The sequence below is a fragment of the Lates calcarifer genome, linkage group LG2 (assembly GCF_001640805.2).
Source record: "Lates calcarifer isolate ASB-BC8 linkage group LG2, TLL_Latcal_v3, whole genome shotgun sequence".
NCBI lineage: Eukaryota > Metazoa > Chordata > Actinopteri > Centropomidae > Lates > Lates calcarifer.
In genome coordinates, this window is record NC_066834.1 from 11,651,436 (window position 1) to 11,668,332 (window position 16,897).

The 16,897-nt window shown below is 39.5% G+C and overlaps 2 protein-coding genes across 2 annotated transcripts; one reads left to right on the forward strand and one right to left on the reverse strand.

Moving 5' to 3' along the window:
• Positions 1 to 63: 63 nt before the first annotated feature.
• Positions 64 to 4,711, forward strand: csrp3 (cysteine and glycine-rich protein 3 (cardiac LIM protein)). The gene is made up of 6 exons (XM_018683543.2): positions 64 to 220; positions 1,472 to 1,583; positions 2,918 to 3,089; positions 3,371 to 3,500; positions 4,131 to 4,224; positions 4,349 to 4,711. Exons 2-6 carry the CDS (start codon positions 1,472 to 1,474, stop codon positions 4,420 to 4,422), a joined length of 582 nt encoding a protein of 193 aa, XP_018539059.1. The 5' UTR covers positions 64 to 220; the 3' UTR covers positions 4,423 to 4,711.
• A 1,063-nt stretch (positions 4,712 to 5,774) lies between these two features.
• zdhhc13 (zinc finger DHHC-type palmitoyltransferase 13) lies at positions 5,775 to 16,270 on the reverse strand. The gene is made up of 17 exons (XM_051075371.1): positions 16,160 to 16,270; positions 13,094 to 13,317; positions 11,638 to 11,760; positions 11,075 to 11,152; positions 10,689 to 10,833; positions 10,537 to 10,601; positions 9,970 to 10,132; positions 9,400 to 9,525; positions 9,158 to 9,291; positions 8,931 to 9,034; positions 8,616 to 8,731; positions 8,455 to 8,517; positions 8,252 to 8,345; positions 7,791 to 7,874; positions 7,540 to 7,697; positions 7,227 to 7,324; positions 5,775 to 6,372 (listed from the first exon to the last, which is right to left on the reverse strand). Exons 1-17 carry the CDS (start codon positions 16,181 to 16,183, stop codon positions 6,234 to 6,236), a joined length of 1,938 nt encoding a protein of 645 aa, XP_050931328.1. The 5' UTR covers positions 16,184 to 16,270; the 3' UTR covers positions 5,775 to 6,233.
• Positions 16,271 to 16,897: the final 627 nt, after the last annotated feature.

Here is a 16,897-nt window from a genome sequence, read left to right on the forward strand (position 1 = left end):
GTCAGAGTTTAATGTGTGTCTGTGGGTCCAGAACAAATGTTTGAGAGGCTGATATTCAAGCGGCTTTCAGCCTGTGATGAAGGGTCAGAGGGCTCTGCTCTGTCACAAGTTATTTTAGGAAATAGTTTCACCAGTGGACCGTGGTGATGGCAAGATGTACGGTATATAAAGGAGCGTTCACTGGTACGTTAGGATAGAAGCAGACAGACTTGGATTCAAGGTAAGGACCCATTTCCTTTGTATTAAAGCTCACTGTTTGTATTTGAGTGGTACTGTATATTACAACACAGGTAGTGTAGATAATTCATGATTTGGCTATTTGATTTTTTTTAGTTTATAGGTGGAATTACATTAAATTTCTCTGACTTTTTTTCTTGCCGACATGAACTTAAACGTCAAGAGTCAGCTCCATGTGAGACTTTCTGATTTATCTAAAAGAAATTCAGAACTTTCCACTACTGTTTTATTGTCTGGCAGCTTGTTGGCTTTTGTCAGTCTGATGTCTCAGTGAAGCCTCTATTCCTGGAATATCACATACCAGTCCTGTGAGGTGATGGGCAGCCTCTGATATGAGGGGGAACCAGAATGTTGAACAGAAAACCAGAGTGGCTTTTAGTGAAACTGGCACTTGGGGGGACATCTGAGGAAATCTGAATAAAGCGACAAAAAAAACAAAACAAAACATAAAACAGGTCAAGATATGATGATGTCCGATCTTAAAAGATATCAGTATGTCTCTAGATTGGGCTTAAATGTAGGAGAACAGGGTCAAAATATAGCGTAAAAAATAGAAAAGGACGTGAGAAAGTCTATAGAACACGACTTAACAAGACTAACATTAGGAAATGTTGTTACACTTGTCTCAAGGATCAAAGACAAACTGTCACAGTGGACAGGGAGACTAAATAGTAGAAGGGGAGATAATCATACAAGCGGGAAACACACAAGAAGAGGAAGTGGGGATCTGAAACAAAAGGGAAAGGTGAATGACACCAAAATAAAACAGGAAATATTACAAGAAGAAGAAAAAGAAGAAAAACAGAATGACCTATGGATGCAGAGTGACAGAGTTCAATGGGCAAAGAGTTCCTCACTCATCTAACATTATAAATGATTAATGAAATTTAGTTGATTAATGGATTTGTTTATTTTTAGATTAACTGGAAATAGTCTGGATAATGAAATTGTCAAGCAAAACTGCCAAGATGTCATATGTTGTAACCACACAATTTATCAGTTAATTGAGTTATTTAAAATAACTGTCAGTTGCAGACCTACATTAGATTAGATGCTAGGGGAAAAAAAGAGTGGTTGGTGTAATTTCTGACATTTATCAGATAGATTGATAGAAATTAGATCATTAGAAATGATATGATTTCTAACAATAAAAAATTAGAAATAGAGTGATTCAAAGTACTCACTTAATTGCATTCATTTTCTGTGTCATTTATCTAATTTTTGTTTCTCTTAGATGCCAAACTGGGGAGGGGGTGCCAAGTGTGCAGCCTGTGAGAAGACAGTGTACCATGCAGAGGAGATCCAGTGTAACGGCAGGAGCTTCCATAAGACCTGTTTCATCTGCAGTGAGTGGGCTGCTTCTTTCTCCTTGTCACTAGCAGAGAGAGAGTGCCATGGTGGATCAGCAGAACCATATACAGTTCAGCCAAACAGAGATATTTAACACTCCAGTCTCATTTGCTCTTATCAGCTGCCTGGTTGTTGACACCTTTGGGTGCTGTCTATGAAGAGACACAACAGCAAAGGAGCATCTCTCACTGTCTTCATCTTTTGTAGTAAAAACATCTGTTTTTTGGGTTTGTTTGTTTTTGTTTCCATTTTATTATAATTTCTTTTTTCATTTCCATCTTCATTTTCCCCATTTCTCATTTTACCATGTCCTCTCTTCTTTTTTAGTCTCTTTTCTCTTCTTTTCTGGGGAACCAGGTTGCAGTTTCTAGGCAGTTTATTGTAGATGAAGGTGAGATTGAGGCAGGGGCTGGGATTGGGAAGTCCAGGCGGTGGAGGAGCTGGCTGGGTGCTGCTGAGCTGCGTCAGTCTTGGGGGGCTCACAGCTGAAGGAGTCTGACAGGCAGGGATGGCAGACAAAGAGCAGGTAGAAGAATCTAAGACACAGGCAAACACTGTGTTATTACTGAGGTAGGGAGCTCAGGAACAAACAAATATTGGAATTGGCTGGAGCATTTGTACCATACTGGTAGAGGAGACTAGAGGGATGAGCTGGGGCTTTTATGCTGAAGTTGATTGTAGTGCTGATTAGGTGATGACTTGCAGCTGTTCAGGTGAATTGGCGGTGGAGGAAACCAAGGAACTACACCACAACTAGGAATGGAAAAAGAGGAAGGGAGGGAGGAAACCCTAACCTCGACAAAAATGCCCTTTTGTTGTGGTCTGGTGGTACAATGGCTGCTCTCTGGGTCTGACAGCTCAGATGAGTTTTCCCTCCTCTTCTTCTGTTTGGCCGGGCATCATGGCCTGAATTTGAGTTGCGGTTTTGTTGTGACACAGCCAGGTGCAGCCGTCTAATCCAGGAACTCAGACAGAGGACACCCCATATAGGTTTACTGTTCTCTGCACAAACACTTGGTGCTTGGTTTGGATGTGAGTCTGAATTGTTCCAGTGGGAGCTCTGAAAGGTCTCTACGATAAGCTCATCCATTTGCTAAGTGTTCATCTTTTCTCGAACATTCACCTAACACTCTCCCCTCGTCCCACAAATAGAAACACAAGACACCTGACTATGTGTAATGCCACTGTTGACTGATAAAACTAGCTGGGTGGGAGCTTTTTTTAACCGCCATTACTCCACAATGACACTCCTCAGAGTCTGGGCAAACCATTTCACCCAGTCAAACAGCCAAAGAGTAACACATGTTTTACTTGTGTTTCTTCCACACAGTGAGCTGCAGAAAAGGGCTGGACAGCACCACGGTTGCAGCTCACGAGTCTGAGATTTACTGCAAGTCCTGCTATGGCAAGAAATATGGGCCAAAAGGCTATGGATATGGGCAAGGAGCTGGAGCTCTGAGCTCTGATCCTCCTGGCCAGAACGCAGACCTGCAACCTCATGAGTAACAATAATTTTATTTATTTTTTTTTAGAGTGCTTTTCAAGATACTGAAAAGACTCTCAATACTTGGACTTTCATTAAAGGGTCAGTTCACCCAAATCATAAAGAAACATGTTTATCACTTCCCACTAGTGAGACTGAGTCATTTTGGTAAGTTTTTTGGTGATTTGGCTGCACTTATCCTTTTACAATCGGAAGTCAGCTAGTTAATGTTACCTTTCTCCAGTATGGTGAAGGTTCCCACCTGAACACAACCTCAGAGATAGTCTCTTTTTTTTCTAGATCTAAACCAAGACCTTCTTCAACAAACGCAAATCCAAGCAAATCTTCCCAGAAGTTTGGAGGGTCAGACCGCTGCCCTCGCTGCTCCAAAGCGGTCTATGCAGCAGAGAAGGTGATGGGAGCAGGAAAGGTAAGACAATATGAGCATTATCAGACTGACACTGATCCTAATTTAGACCTCTTAGTTCTAAATTATCTTCTCAAACAAGACGTATTAAGTGTTTTAGTGTTGCTGACAGGGTCATCGCCAAGTGTTCACAGAGCCCAAAAAAGATAGTCGAGTGTCATCTAATACTGGAGTCTTCATAGGGTAAAAATAAGGAACTCAAAACTGCACGTGGACGAATATTGCAAGAAAATCCATAAAAAACAATCCTGGCATACTAATATCTCAATCTTCCATTCACTTCTTTTGAAGCCAGCATTACAGATAAATTCAAGTGTGCATTTCCTGTTTCTATCTTCAAACAGCTCTGGCAATTTGACAGGTCAGAGTTCACCTTTGTTCAGCTTTAACTGATAGATGTGCTCAGTTTACCAGCAGAAACACTGTGTTTAGAAAAGACTACAAACTGTAGCACTGCTCATTCATTTTCTAGAATTTCTACTCAAAGGGTTGATTCGTATTTGCTTCCTGTTGTGAATTGACCTGATTGAACTCTGACACACAACCCCTAGGGGCCGCAATTTCTCCATTATTATTAATGTATGTGTGTGTGTGTGTGTGTGTGTGTGTGTGTGTGCATGTGCGTGCATGTAGCCTTGGCATAAAACCTGTTTCCGCTGTGCCCTCTGTGGTAAGAGCCTGGAGTCAACCACGGTGACAGATAAGGATGGAGAGCTGTACTGTAAAGGTACACACATATATACACACACACACACACACATAGAGAGAGAGAGAGAGAGAGAGATCAGGTTTCAAAATCAAATCAGAATTTGCTGCTGACTCTGCATTGTATTTTCTAACTACCTTTACAGTGTGCTATGCCAAAAACTTTGGCCCAAAAGGATTTGGACTGGGGAACGCTGCCATGTTGGAGGAACGACAGTGAACAAAAAAACTCAAAGTCACATTCACTGTTACACTGCAGCTGTTTCCATTCAGACTCAACAGTTACTTTTACACTGACGTATGCTTTGTGATGAGTCGATGCCATGTTTTCGCCATGTGGTATTGGGTGTAACTGTGAACTGTTATCTTACTTTTACAGCAGAACAATTGGTTAAATGTTGCATGATATGTATCATGGTTAAGTCTGAATCCATTATAAGAAATATTTTGTTACTTTAAAATGCATCATTTCTAGAAATAAAGGGAAAGAAACAGCATGTATATACGTATGTACAGAGTTCCATGTCTTTCATTCCATTCACACTTATCTAACACACAGAAAAACAGCTGAAGTAAACTGCTAATAGTCCTTTTTGTTTGTATCGCTAATTATAATTTTGATGAATACAACTGCAAAGGACTTACCCATCCCTGCCTGTAAGTCAGTGAATTTCCACCAGTTACCTCCAGCTGTGAAAAGACAATTAGCAGTGCCTCGTCTTGTCAAAGTTAATTATTAATAGAATCTGATTTGCATTCATAACTAATTCAGTGCAGTATTTCATTAGAATAATCATGGCAACAAGTGATTAACAAATGCAATGTGTTACTTTTTCCCAAACAATTATGTGTGAGCAGCGGTGCAGAGTGGGACAAGATTAGATATTTTTGTTAAACTAAAATTAAAAGCTGTTATCTAACACTATTAAATTAGAGGAGCTGACAACACACAGGACACAGCCACTGCAAAAAATAACTCTGTTCATGACACAGTTTTTCACTTTCATATATATATATATATGGATAAACATATATATATATGAAAGTGAAAAACATTCTTCTCTTTATGTCTCCAGTGCAGTGAACTTAACTTTGGTTGCTGATGATCTGACACCTCAACCAAAAGCTGTGGCATCATGACGCCTTTAACAAAACCAAGATGCCCTTCATTTCCGCAGCAAGAATGGCAAGACTGTCTAACTAAAATGCACTCAGGTGGAGTGCAGTTAGTAAAGTGCAGACATAAAGGATCAAAAATAGAATTGCAACAATCAATCAGTTGATAAATAATCAGGAACTATTTTGATAATTGTCAAATTTTCAAGCAAAAATACATCAAAAACTGCTGTTTCCAACCTCTTAAATAGGATTTTCTGTTTTTCTCAGTTTGATACCACAGTAAACTGAAAATCTTTGAGTTTTGGACTGCTGGTCAAGCAAAACGACATTTGAAGATATTTTCATCACAACACAACAAACTGAGGATTCAAAAATGACTATTTTGGAGAACAATCATTCTGTTATTTCGTCCACCCCTTAAATGTTGAGACCTGTGAATCCACACAGAGCGAGTTAGAAAGACAGGCACAACATTGCTTTATTGAAGTACTATAGTGGTCATTCATTGGTAAACACATGCAACTCTTACAAAAGTCATAAAACCGACTGTTCACATGTACAAAGATGCTTTTTTACAGATGATAAAAAATAGGCTTTATGTGTTCATAAAAAACAGCTCAAAACCTCAGTTGCAGTTTAGGCCTTTAAAGGTTCAGTTGACCTTACCCAAATTAAAACCTCTGTGATTTTCATTTCACTTACATTGGTCAAGTATAAGGCAGCAGCAGTCTGTACAAAGAGCAACTGAATCAATATCTACATGTTGCTTTGTGTTTTCCCAACTTCTAGTATTGTGGTCTCTCTTCACAAGGAGCCAACACATAAAAAAATAAATAAATAGAATCTGTGCTTTTGGTCCAGAACCACTGTATAAATTTGATCCTTGACCCTGAACGATGGGTGGCAGGTAGGTCAGACCATGTCGGCCTGTCCGAAAATGTGCTGGTCACGGCCAGGCGGAAACTGCTGCGTCCAGTCGATGATGGCTGGCTTGAAGAGGCCACAACAACGCAGCTGGAAAAAGGACACCAGGTTCCGCACCACACCCAAACTGCAGGGTGACGATCAGAGATGATTAATTGATCTTACATAATCATATTAACATTTTAGATGCTCGTAATTATGCGATGTGAATATATTGTTTGTGTGTATTTGCCTCAAAATTGCCCCATGAGGGGAGTATTTAACCGAATGACACTGAATTTAGAGTGTCAAGAGAACAGAAACAAAATCAGAACTTCACCATTGAAAGTGCACCACTTAAAATTTAAAATGTGCAGACATTTATTTAATTTATTTTTCCCGAAAATTTGTGACTTCATCCTAACGACTAGGTCCACCATTGTTCAGAGGACTACACATAAAATAATGAAAGAAAATTGTACCTCATGTTCCCTCCTACTTTGTTTGCATACCCACATATAGTTACATGGAAAATGTGCCTCTTATTTTCTAATCCAGGTACAGGTAACTGTTTTCAGAATGCATTTGTACATCAGCTTACTCATGTTCAATATGATTTGAGACCTGATTCATTTCCACAGAAACTAAAATCACATTTGACACAGTTGTGTCGGTAATAAATCGGGGCTAATGAACAATGAAACGTTCATTATCACACATGACCTTGTGGCATAAAAGCATAAATCTCCTTCTGCATCATAATTAAACTTAGCAATCAACTCATGACATTAATTGTCTGATATTAATTAACTAATTTTTTTTTTTTTACCAGCTGAAATATGAGGACATGGCATTATAGGGCTGCACGTCAGTGTGTAAAGAAAATCTTAACTTTTGTTTTAAAAGACTGAAATGTGTAAAGCAGCTTGTCATCAAGCCACATTTTAGATGCCATTGTAAAAGTAGTGCAGTAAACAATAACAGCACTCATATCCAACTCACTTGTATGGATTCTGTCTCAGGGAGACGGACTGTCGGAGCTTCCTCTGGTGAAGCATCAGGTTCGTCCGCTCTGCTGTGGTCAATCCCAGGAAGGCGATCTGCTCCAACACAAGGGAAACACATTAATCACCACAAGGATAGAGAAGATATTTGTCTTATAAGTGTGTAAACACAGCAGATCAATAGACCTTAAACAGAGTGAAATTTCATGCACTGGCTCAACAGGTTTGACCTGACCCTGACACATAAAATCATAAATAAAAAAAAAAGGATATTTTGGAGCCATAAAAACACACTCCAAACAGCCAGTCACCTGGTAGAGCTGCAGCAGCAGGATCAAGCTGGACCAGCAGGTGTGATACAAGGCCAGCAGGAAGATGCTAAGCACCCAGGGAGAACAGCTGACCAGGGCGGAGACCACGCCCCACAGGCCCTGCTGCTCGTAATGCAGCGCACAGTGAGTCGACCAGTCTGAAAGAATATACACAGCACAGGCATGTGTACTCAGTGTTTATGCAAAACAATGTCACATACTGTGATTACACTGTATGTCATGTCACTCACACATGAGACAACCATAGAACATCCAGAGTCCCATGAGCACGAGGGACAGCAGGAAGAGAATGAAGTAGTGATGGTTCCTGGCACCTGGAAGAGAAGGAACATTGATGTATCATAACATAGATGAATCTTCAACTTCCTTCAAAGGTTCATAAGTGAGTGGACTTGTGAGGGAGCTGATACTGGAACAAATGTTAGTTACTATAATAACTTGTCACATCCTAATAAGACAAAATGTACATTTAACATCCTCACATGGTTATTGAAATTTTGTTATACATTGTGTAAAAACTCAACTGAACATTTGCACCAAATTTGAAGAAATTTCCTGAAGGCATTTCTGAGATATTGCGTTCATGAGAATGGGACGGACAAGGCTGTTGAGGTCTATAAAGATATTATGAAGACTGTTCATCCAATTTTAATACGTTATTGTAATTTCTGACAGCTACAATCTGTCGTACCGATGCAGCCATTGGTCCAGACGGAGTGGTGGTCCTGCTTCGCCACACAGGCATCACAGGTGAAGCAGTGGGTTGCTCTCACTGGTTTCTTTATCTGCGGACAATGCATTGACAGAGGAGACAAGACAGAGGAGGTTGTCACTGTTTGTGTAAACAGAACAGTGTTAGAAAAAAAAGTGAAAGTTCTGTAGTTGGAGCTTCACCATGCAAGAAGTGCAGAATATTCTGGGGTCCAAACAGCCGGCTTCAGCCAACACCAACACATTCTGACAACACAGGAACAAAAAACTCAGTTCAGTTGTACCGGAAACATCTACATGTATGATAAGATTATTTGGATTATAACTGTTAATAGCCCTCTCACCATTTTCTTCTCTTCTTCAGTTGCCTTGACGAAGCCCGGGTCCGTCCTGCAGGTGCGGAAGTAGTAGTAGAGCAGAACAGTGGCGTTCAGAATGAACAGAACCTGAACTGTGGCTGTATGTGAAGTTGAAAGTTAAGAAACTTTGTTCATTTGCCTGATTAAAAGGCTAAAATATTAAACAGGACTCAAAACCAGGGAAACTCTTTGCTGAAGTTACTGGCTCTTAAATACAGTGATCCAACCCCGATTTTCAGACAATGACACAAATGGCTGCTTTGTAACTCTGTTAGGGTGATGTTTTCTTTAGAGAAAGGATATCTGGCAGGAACCAGAGGCACCAGGTGACGAGCATCCAGAAGACTGAAGCCATGAGAGATGCAGCAGGTAGGAGAGACTGAAAGGCTAGACTCGGGAAATTCCTGTTTAGACAAACAACAAATGACAAACACACATTGACCAGTTTTGTATAAGATGAAGATGGAGTGCATTCAAATTGAACTCAGAACAGTCACCAGAACGGCTCAGTGGAAATATGTCCTCACCTTGAGGCCAGATTGATCACACCTATAACACAGGCCAGCAGGATCCCTTTGAGCAACCAAGACTCTGAGTTCATATCAACTATTGCACCAACAGTTCCAAAAGTGGCGGTGCAGAGCAAAAACTGCAGAATGACCTGCAAAAAATGCAAACACTGGAACATTAGAGAACTGTAGGTTTTTGTTCATGTGTGACCAAGTGTAATTTAAATGTGTAATTTGAGATGGTGTGTGAATCTGTATACCCTGTATCTGTTGATGATCCGCAGGCAGCGCGAGTTGGAGCGAATCCTCTCCTGTTTGACATGGTTGAGCATGTGGATGAGCAGCGGGCTGTGCACCTGGTGAGCCAAATCGATGGGTGTGTGACCCTGAAATACAAGCATCAAAAACAGCATGAGGACGAGCCTGACATGACATGCACAAGACCCCTTCCCGATATGATTTAAAACAGATAAATAAATTTCGAATAATAATTTGTAGCTAATTTTTTTTTCCAAAAAAAAAAAAAAAAAACATTCAATCACCAACTTAAACATTCTTTAAATGAAATCTATTCCACCCCCTTTGAAAAATCCAAAATGTATAATTATATTAATATTTTTCATTTTGAAATGTTCAACTACAAGATGTCTCCTGCTTCACTTAGGTGCACTTGAGGTTTCATGTCTCATAGTTGCAGTCTGAGCCGCGATTGGCTTTTTCACAGCATGCTAAGTATCCACATTTTCTTTGGACATTTAGTTGTGACAGCAGACTGAAACCTACACCATAAAACATATTGTTTTTGCAGTGTTGAGTTTTGTGACGCTCACGTTGATATTTTCTGCATCCACACTGGCCCCAGCCTCCAGCAGGATGTGGGCTGCGTCTACGTTTCCTGCCAGCACGGCGCAATGCAGTGGGGTGTTCCTGTTCACTTTGTCCACAGCACTTACAGAGGCATTATTCTTGATTAAGAAGTTAGTGGGTTCAGGCCTAGGGACAGAACAACAAAATATTTTAGATACTGAATACTTATGTCAAGATGTCATGGATTGTTTTCAATACTTAACTCACTCAAACCTAACAAATAGACTTATGTGAAACTACAATTAAACTGGGATTAATTACTGAGAAAGTAACCTTAAACACCTGAACATTTAAAGGTATTTTTCTTTCATCAAGGCAAAGAGGAAATCAAAAAATGTATCACAGGAGAAGCAAAAAATTGTGTTCTTTGGTTATACACCACTGTTTACTAATATACTGTTATTTCATGTAAAACGTGTGGGTAAAGATGCAGGCATACCAGATATGAAAAATCATCCCCTACATGATCTCCTGTCAGTATTAAATAATATGGTGCTTAAAGCACGTCTGTAAAGGAGTAGGGTGCTTACCCAATAATCTTCTGGGCTGCTAGCATCAGTGGCGTCTGCCCGTTGCAGTCAGGCCCATCAACTTCCTTAAAAAAAAAGAGAAGCAAATAAGGACCTGCAACCAGGAAAGTGATGAAAAATAAAAATAAACTCATACCAAGAGAGTGGCTGACCTGTCCTTTAGCCATTAGATAAGCTGCTATGGCCATATGCTGGAAGAGGATGGCGAGGTGCAGAGCGCGGTAACCTTCTCCATCAGCGACAGAGGGATCTGCTCCATACCTCATCAGCTGGATCACCATCGGGAGGTGGCCCTGCCTGTTTATGGACAAAAACCAAGTTAATGCATCATCACCCAAAAGATGAAAGTATAAAATCTGAGCTGCTTTCAAAGAACTAGGGAGTTTGGATCCACTGTGTTTTCTGTCTACAAGTGTAGTGTTTACAGACCGCTGGATTAATTACATGTTTACCTTTTTAACTAAACATAATCACAAAATTGAACTGAATTAACTATATCCAACCCTGGCTACCAATCCCTTCATGGTCATACAGTCACCTTATGGCCCAGTGAAGAGGTGTAGAGTTCAGGTCTCCTCCGAGCTGATCAACTATCGCCCCTTTAGAAATATAATACCTGTCAGAGAAAAGCAGGGCAGAGACAGAGAGCATATCAGTGTTAAAACAAAAACCTGAATCAAGAGTTGAGAACAGTTCTTGTTGGAACTAGTTGTATGTCAGTTCAGTTGTCTCGGTTTCTTTTCTGGGTGTTTTTGTGGAGCTGTTTATAACTGCTCACAGCAGTATAAATGAAAAATAAAATATATGAGGTCCCTGAGGAAGGAGTGACTTTGTTTATAATCAGATGCAGAAACACCAATCCATTTACATTTGCTTTCTTTTGTGACTGAGGCTATTCTAATTTTAATATATGTTAAACTTTAGGGTAGAGTGATTTGATTTCTCAGTAATGTTTTCTACTGCGGCCCTGATTACTCTGAGCCCAAGAGAGAAGTGTAGAGGTGCAGAGGAATCAAGGATTCCTTCCCCCAAAAAGTGAAAATCCCCAAATTACTGGAATGTCAACTGCACCGAGACAGAAATGATATCTGGAGGTCTTACTTGACCAGCTCTAAGCGGTTGTTGATGGCCGCCCAGTGTAGCAGAGTCACATTCTCTTTGTCTGGCTGCCTGACATCGTATCCCGCCTCCACCAGCTCCTTACAGCGCTCAAGGATACCGAACCTGCGAGGATCACACACAGAAAACAACATTTCATAAACACACCAGTAACAACAACAATAATAATCATAACTACTAGATTAATGCTGCCGGTTGCACAGTGTTCTTAAATAATAATATTACAAAAGAGCCCAAAGCCCTAAGCAAAGATTTTCAATGTGACAGGCAGTAAACTAAGTGGAAAAGCAGGTTCGTTTGATCACTGCTTCAGACTGTGTGAAAAAAGATTTGCAGCGGATTTGCAGTGTACACATGGTTTCCACTACACTGACAAATGGTGAGATAAAACAGGCGGACAGGTGTGGTTCTGCAGATTCTTTTCTTTTTTTCCCCACTCCTAGAAGAGGAGTGAACTTTGGTCTGCTGCACCTCAACTCACTGATCAGTTAGCAAAGGCAGCCAGCACTTATCTCAACTAAGTCATACTAGTAGGTGTGTGAAGCATTTATTTCTTTGAACTGTGTTTTCTTTCTAAAATCCTTCAATATGGACAAAAAAATGAATCATCACCTTCTGGCTGCTGATTTAACACAGAGCTCTGAAAGCCTCTGTGCATTCCTTGAGTTTTGTTGTGTAACTCAGCTTAAATATACTGATCAAATACTTGTCAGTGCCAGGGACAGCAAGGTGTGTTGTTACTTCTGCGATACAAAGTTGTAAAACAGAGAGTTGTGAGTCTGAAGCTAGGTTTAAATCTGAGGTTATGGGTTAATTCTCAATCTCACAGTGACTGGTTTAGGATCGGCAGCACATGTAGGTAAGGTAAGTAGCAGTGGTAAAACATTCATGTTTAAAATAAAATTATCAACAAAATGTTGCTGTATAATCTGGAAATAAACTGAATACTGACCAAAAATGTCATCTGAACAAGGTTTAACGGGTACATCTGCTACCCTTGAAAGAGGAAATGTGTGTTTGACACAGCAGCTGCAAAACTTACAATGATTGCACAATATGTAATAACACAATCAAATATTATATATTATAAGGTCTTGACCTGACTTTGTAAACTGCCTTGAGATAATATATGTATATGTGTGTTTCTTGCCCTGTCAGACCTTGTTGTAGTGACATTGCCATTTAGAATATTAATACATCTGCAAAAAATTATGACAGAAACTACAAAAACAAGACCCGTGTTGCAACAGGATGTGCATAAATGTATGCAGTGTACAGAAATTCACACATCAGTGGCTAGCTACCACAAAAGAAGAGATGACAGCAATTTAAAATGCCAACTAGTGATGCTTATGTACTGCTTAAATACCATGAAATGGAAAAGTAACTACATATTAAATGTCCATATTTAAGAGAGACTTAATATTCCACCGCTTACTGTGTTGCCTTCACTATGTCCCAGCTGCTGCTGTCGTCCATGTGTGACCATTTCTTCGGCTGCTGAGTGGGGTCCATCGTGTGATCTGCGCTTTTGCCAAACTGTCCATGAAAAGCTGGCATGAAGGGATGTGCCATCCCGCCAAATGCAGCAGCCCTCGGCCCGTGACTGTGAGAATGACCTGCATGTCCGTGGTGACAGCTGTCACGCGTGTGGCCGTGATCCTGCCACACAAACAGATGGAAAAAAATACACAGATCTGGTACAAAATGGAAACAACATGAAAATTTCAAATTGGCAAATAACAGTGGCATTACTGATTTAATTCAGTCACAGTTTTCCTGACTTGCTACTTCCTACAGATTAATGACAGATTAAGCAATACTGAAAATAACCCTAAAGTGCAGTCCTGAGAAAATTAAATATACTGTGACAAAGAATTTTATACATTTTGAATACTCCTAATGAGCTGACTGAATAACTGTGATAATTATTTTTTTCTTTGGAGATGACAACGGAAATATATTTGGAGAAAACTCAGATGAGACCAGTGGCGGTAAACTACCATGGCTACCATGGCTTCATCAGGGTTTTCTACTGCCATAAATGTGAACTAATGCGTGATTTTTATATTTGTATTCTGGAGTGAATTACACCTTTACCAGAGCAGCACCTGGCAGCTGTTTTTCATCATCTGAGATGGATCTGCTGGATCATACTGATCATGACAGGCTACTGCCATGATCCAGACAGATGGTTAACTTAACAACATACAGCAAAAGCTAAGCAGTCAGCCTGTAATAAGTATAAGCACATGTGGATTTGGATGAAAACATGCAGCAGTGGTGGAAAGTAGCTAAGTACATTTACTCAATAACAAGGTACTTGTATTTTAATTATATTTAACTTGTATTTCATTTTTTGTACCTTAAGAACATTTGGCTTATACTATGTACTTCTACTTAAGTAGAATTTCGAATGCAAGACTTATTTGTATTATTTGAATAGTGTAGTACGACTAGTTTTACTTAAGTTAAGGCTAAATACCAGCACTGACATGCAGCAAACAATTTGTTCATCATAGCTAATAAAAGATCCCTTCTTAATATACTTCTTCCTTCCATGCAAAAATATATTTAAAAGTTTATCTGAAGTCAATGTGAGTCTTCAGTTGTCCAAATTAGTCAGGTGACTAAAGTTGCGCAATCCTGCTTTCCAATACAACTGAGAGATTTAACCAAGATCAGGTCATTCCTTTCAACAGCAGATCAACAAAAGGTAATTTGTGCTTCATCTCCTCCAGACCGGACTATTGCAACACCCTTTATTGTACTGTCAGCAGACACAACATCCAAAGGCTACATTCTTGCTGCCCATCACTGGTTACGTGTGAGTTTTAGAATAGATTTTTTAAGATACTACTGCTTGTTTTTAAAGCCTTGAATGGTTAGACTCCTGTCTACATCTGTGATCTACCAACTCCCTATGAGCCTGATCGCTAATAACTGCTAATCAAAATCTTGCCTCATCTTTTAAAACTCTTCTTAAAACAAATTTTTATGTTATGTGTTTTTCTCATTTGATGGTAATCGATGAAAGTTTTATTTATCTTGTTTTATTCACATTGACTCATTTGTCAGACACTTTCATCCAAAGCAACTTAAAAGTGAGGGACAAATATTGATCTTCAGTACAGTAGGAAACCTTGGAGTAAACACTAAATACCAAATTTGTTTAATAAGACAAAGTGGCAAGAGGTCTGATCAGGAAATGCACAGTGAGCGCGAATGAGGCATGCTTGGGTGTTAGAGGCAATGGAGGAGATAAGTCTTTGAGAACTTTATGAAGATACAGGGTAATGATGATAGAATTTGCGGGCTCATTCCACTATCAGGGAACCAAAAACAAGAACAGTCCGGACTGAGATTGCTTTGTGTGTATGGATGGCAATGCCCAATTACTTTCTTTGGAGGAACACAGGAGCTGAGAAGGAGCATAAGCCCGTATGATTGTTCAAGTAGATGGGTGTAGACTTCACTCTGTAGGCAGCATTAGTGACTTGAATTTGACTTGGGTTGCCATGGGTAGCCAGCAGAGTGGTAGCAGACTGATCAGTCTAAAAGGAATCAAAGATCAGTCTAAAAGGATCAAAGATCAGTCTACAAGATTCTGGATTTATTACTTTTATTCCTTGCTTCTTCACTGTAAAGTACTTTTTTAAAACACAAATAAAATACAAATAAAAATATTTTTACTATTATTATTGTCATTATTTCTATAATCTATTCAAAATGACAGCCTTTTTAATACAAAGCCCTCTCTTTTTGTTTCCATCCTTCCACCACAGCTCAAGTGAGGTGAAACATAAACATAATGAAAATTTACACTCATCAACAACGCAACGTTGGAAGATATTCACTCAGGGTAAGCCTCAGATACATTTTGAATAAATTTTTGCCTAGGAGGAGGAGTGTGGATCAGTGACAGCACAACTGGAAGGCATTATTTGTTACTGGCCTCTTTGAACAGGACGAACAACATATCATACACATATAGCGAGGAAAAAATGTTTCAATATTCATGCGGGCACCTGGCTATTGTTATGAGACAGCTTTGAAAATTTTTGAACCTATCCTTAATGGAGGAAGATAAGAAAGGTAACAATGCAAGGAAATGGTTAAACACGCATCATCATCATCATGTCAACCAGACAAGTCTTTCCGTAACGTGGACGTCGATGCCTTCACACGAAGACAAATTAGCTGTTCAAGCTTGACAGAGAAATTACTCAGCTGGTACTAGCACCAGGTTAACGACACCCACATCCGTTGAAAGACTTAACTGACAGATGATTTGTCTCGACGCGTATCAGTCAAGACAGGTTATTCCGCGTTACAGCAACTTACCGCCGAGCGAAAAAATACAGAGCAAGCTAGCTCGTTAATGCTAACAACCTGCTGAGGTAGTAAAAATAGGATAAAGTATAACAGCCAGGTCTACACAGGGTGAACTAATAGCGCCACTAGCCAGGCAACAGCAGCAGGTAATGAATATAAACCGACTTACATTACCGTCCCCTGTCCAGTCCATCTTGTTGTGAAGGAACGAAGGGAAAGTTCCTGCAGCCGGACGGACCAGAATCAATGTACGACTTCCGCTGCTCGTTTTTCAAAATAAAAGTAATGTATTTGTTTGTTCGTTCAATCATTCATTAATTCCCAACCAGGGATACTTGTATCCACAGGGTATATTTGCAGGTGGTACACATGAAGCTAAAAAAAAATGAATAGCAGCTCTGATTTTGTTAGAAAGTTAAAATTCTAATTTAAAGGTCAGTGAATAGTAAGATGCCTGTCAAACTGAGTGCGTGAAAACTAGTTAGTGAGTGAACAGGGAAAGTGAAGTTTAAAAAAAAAAAAGGGAGAAAATAGAAGAAACCTCGGGATGCAGACATACAATAGATGTCCTGGGTACAGAATAGAGCACATAATGAATTTACAGTGTAAAAATCAGGATGGCAAAATTATAGTTTGTAAACATGTATGAACAATATGATCAGTATCAAGCAACTTCAAGGTTCTGCAGCCATAATGTGACATGGAAGAACTCCTGCCTTATTGAGTCTTCATTATTTTATTATTTATGTTTTGGTTGATAAATCTTAAAATCTTGTATTTAAAAAAAAATCTTCGTAGAGGATTAGAGTATAGTATTAGATTATTATCTGTGGTTTCAGAATGAGATATTCAACAATCCCAATGGACCTTTTGTTATAATATTAAAACGTTTACATTTTATTTTGAA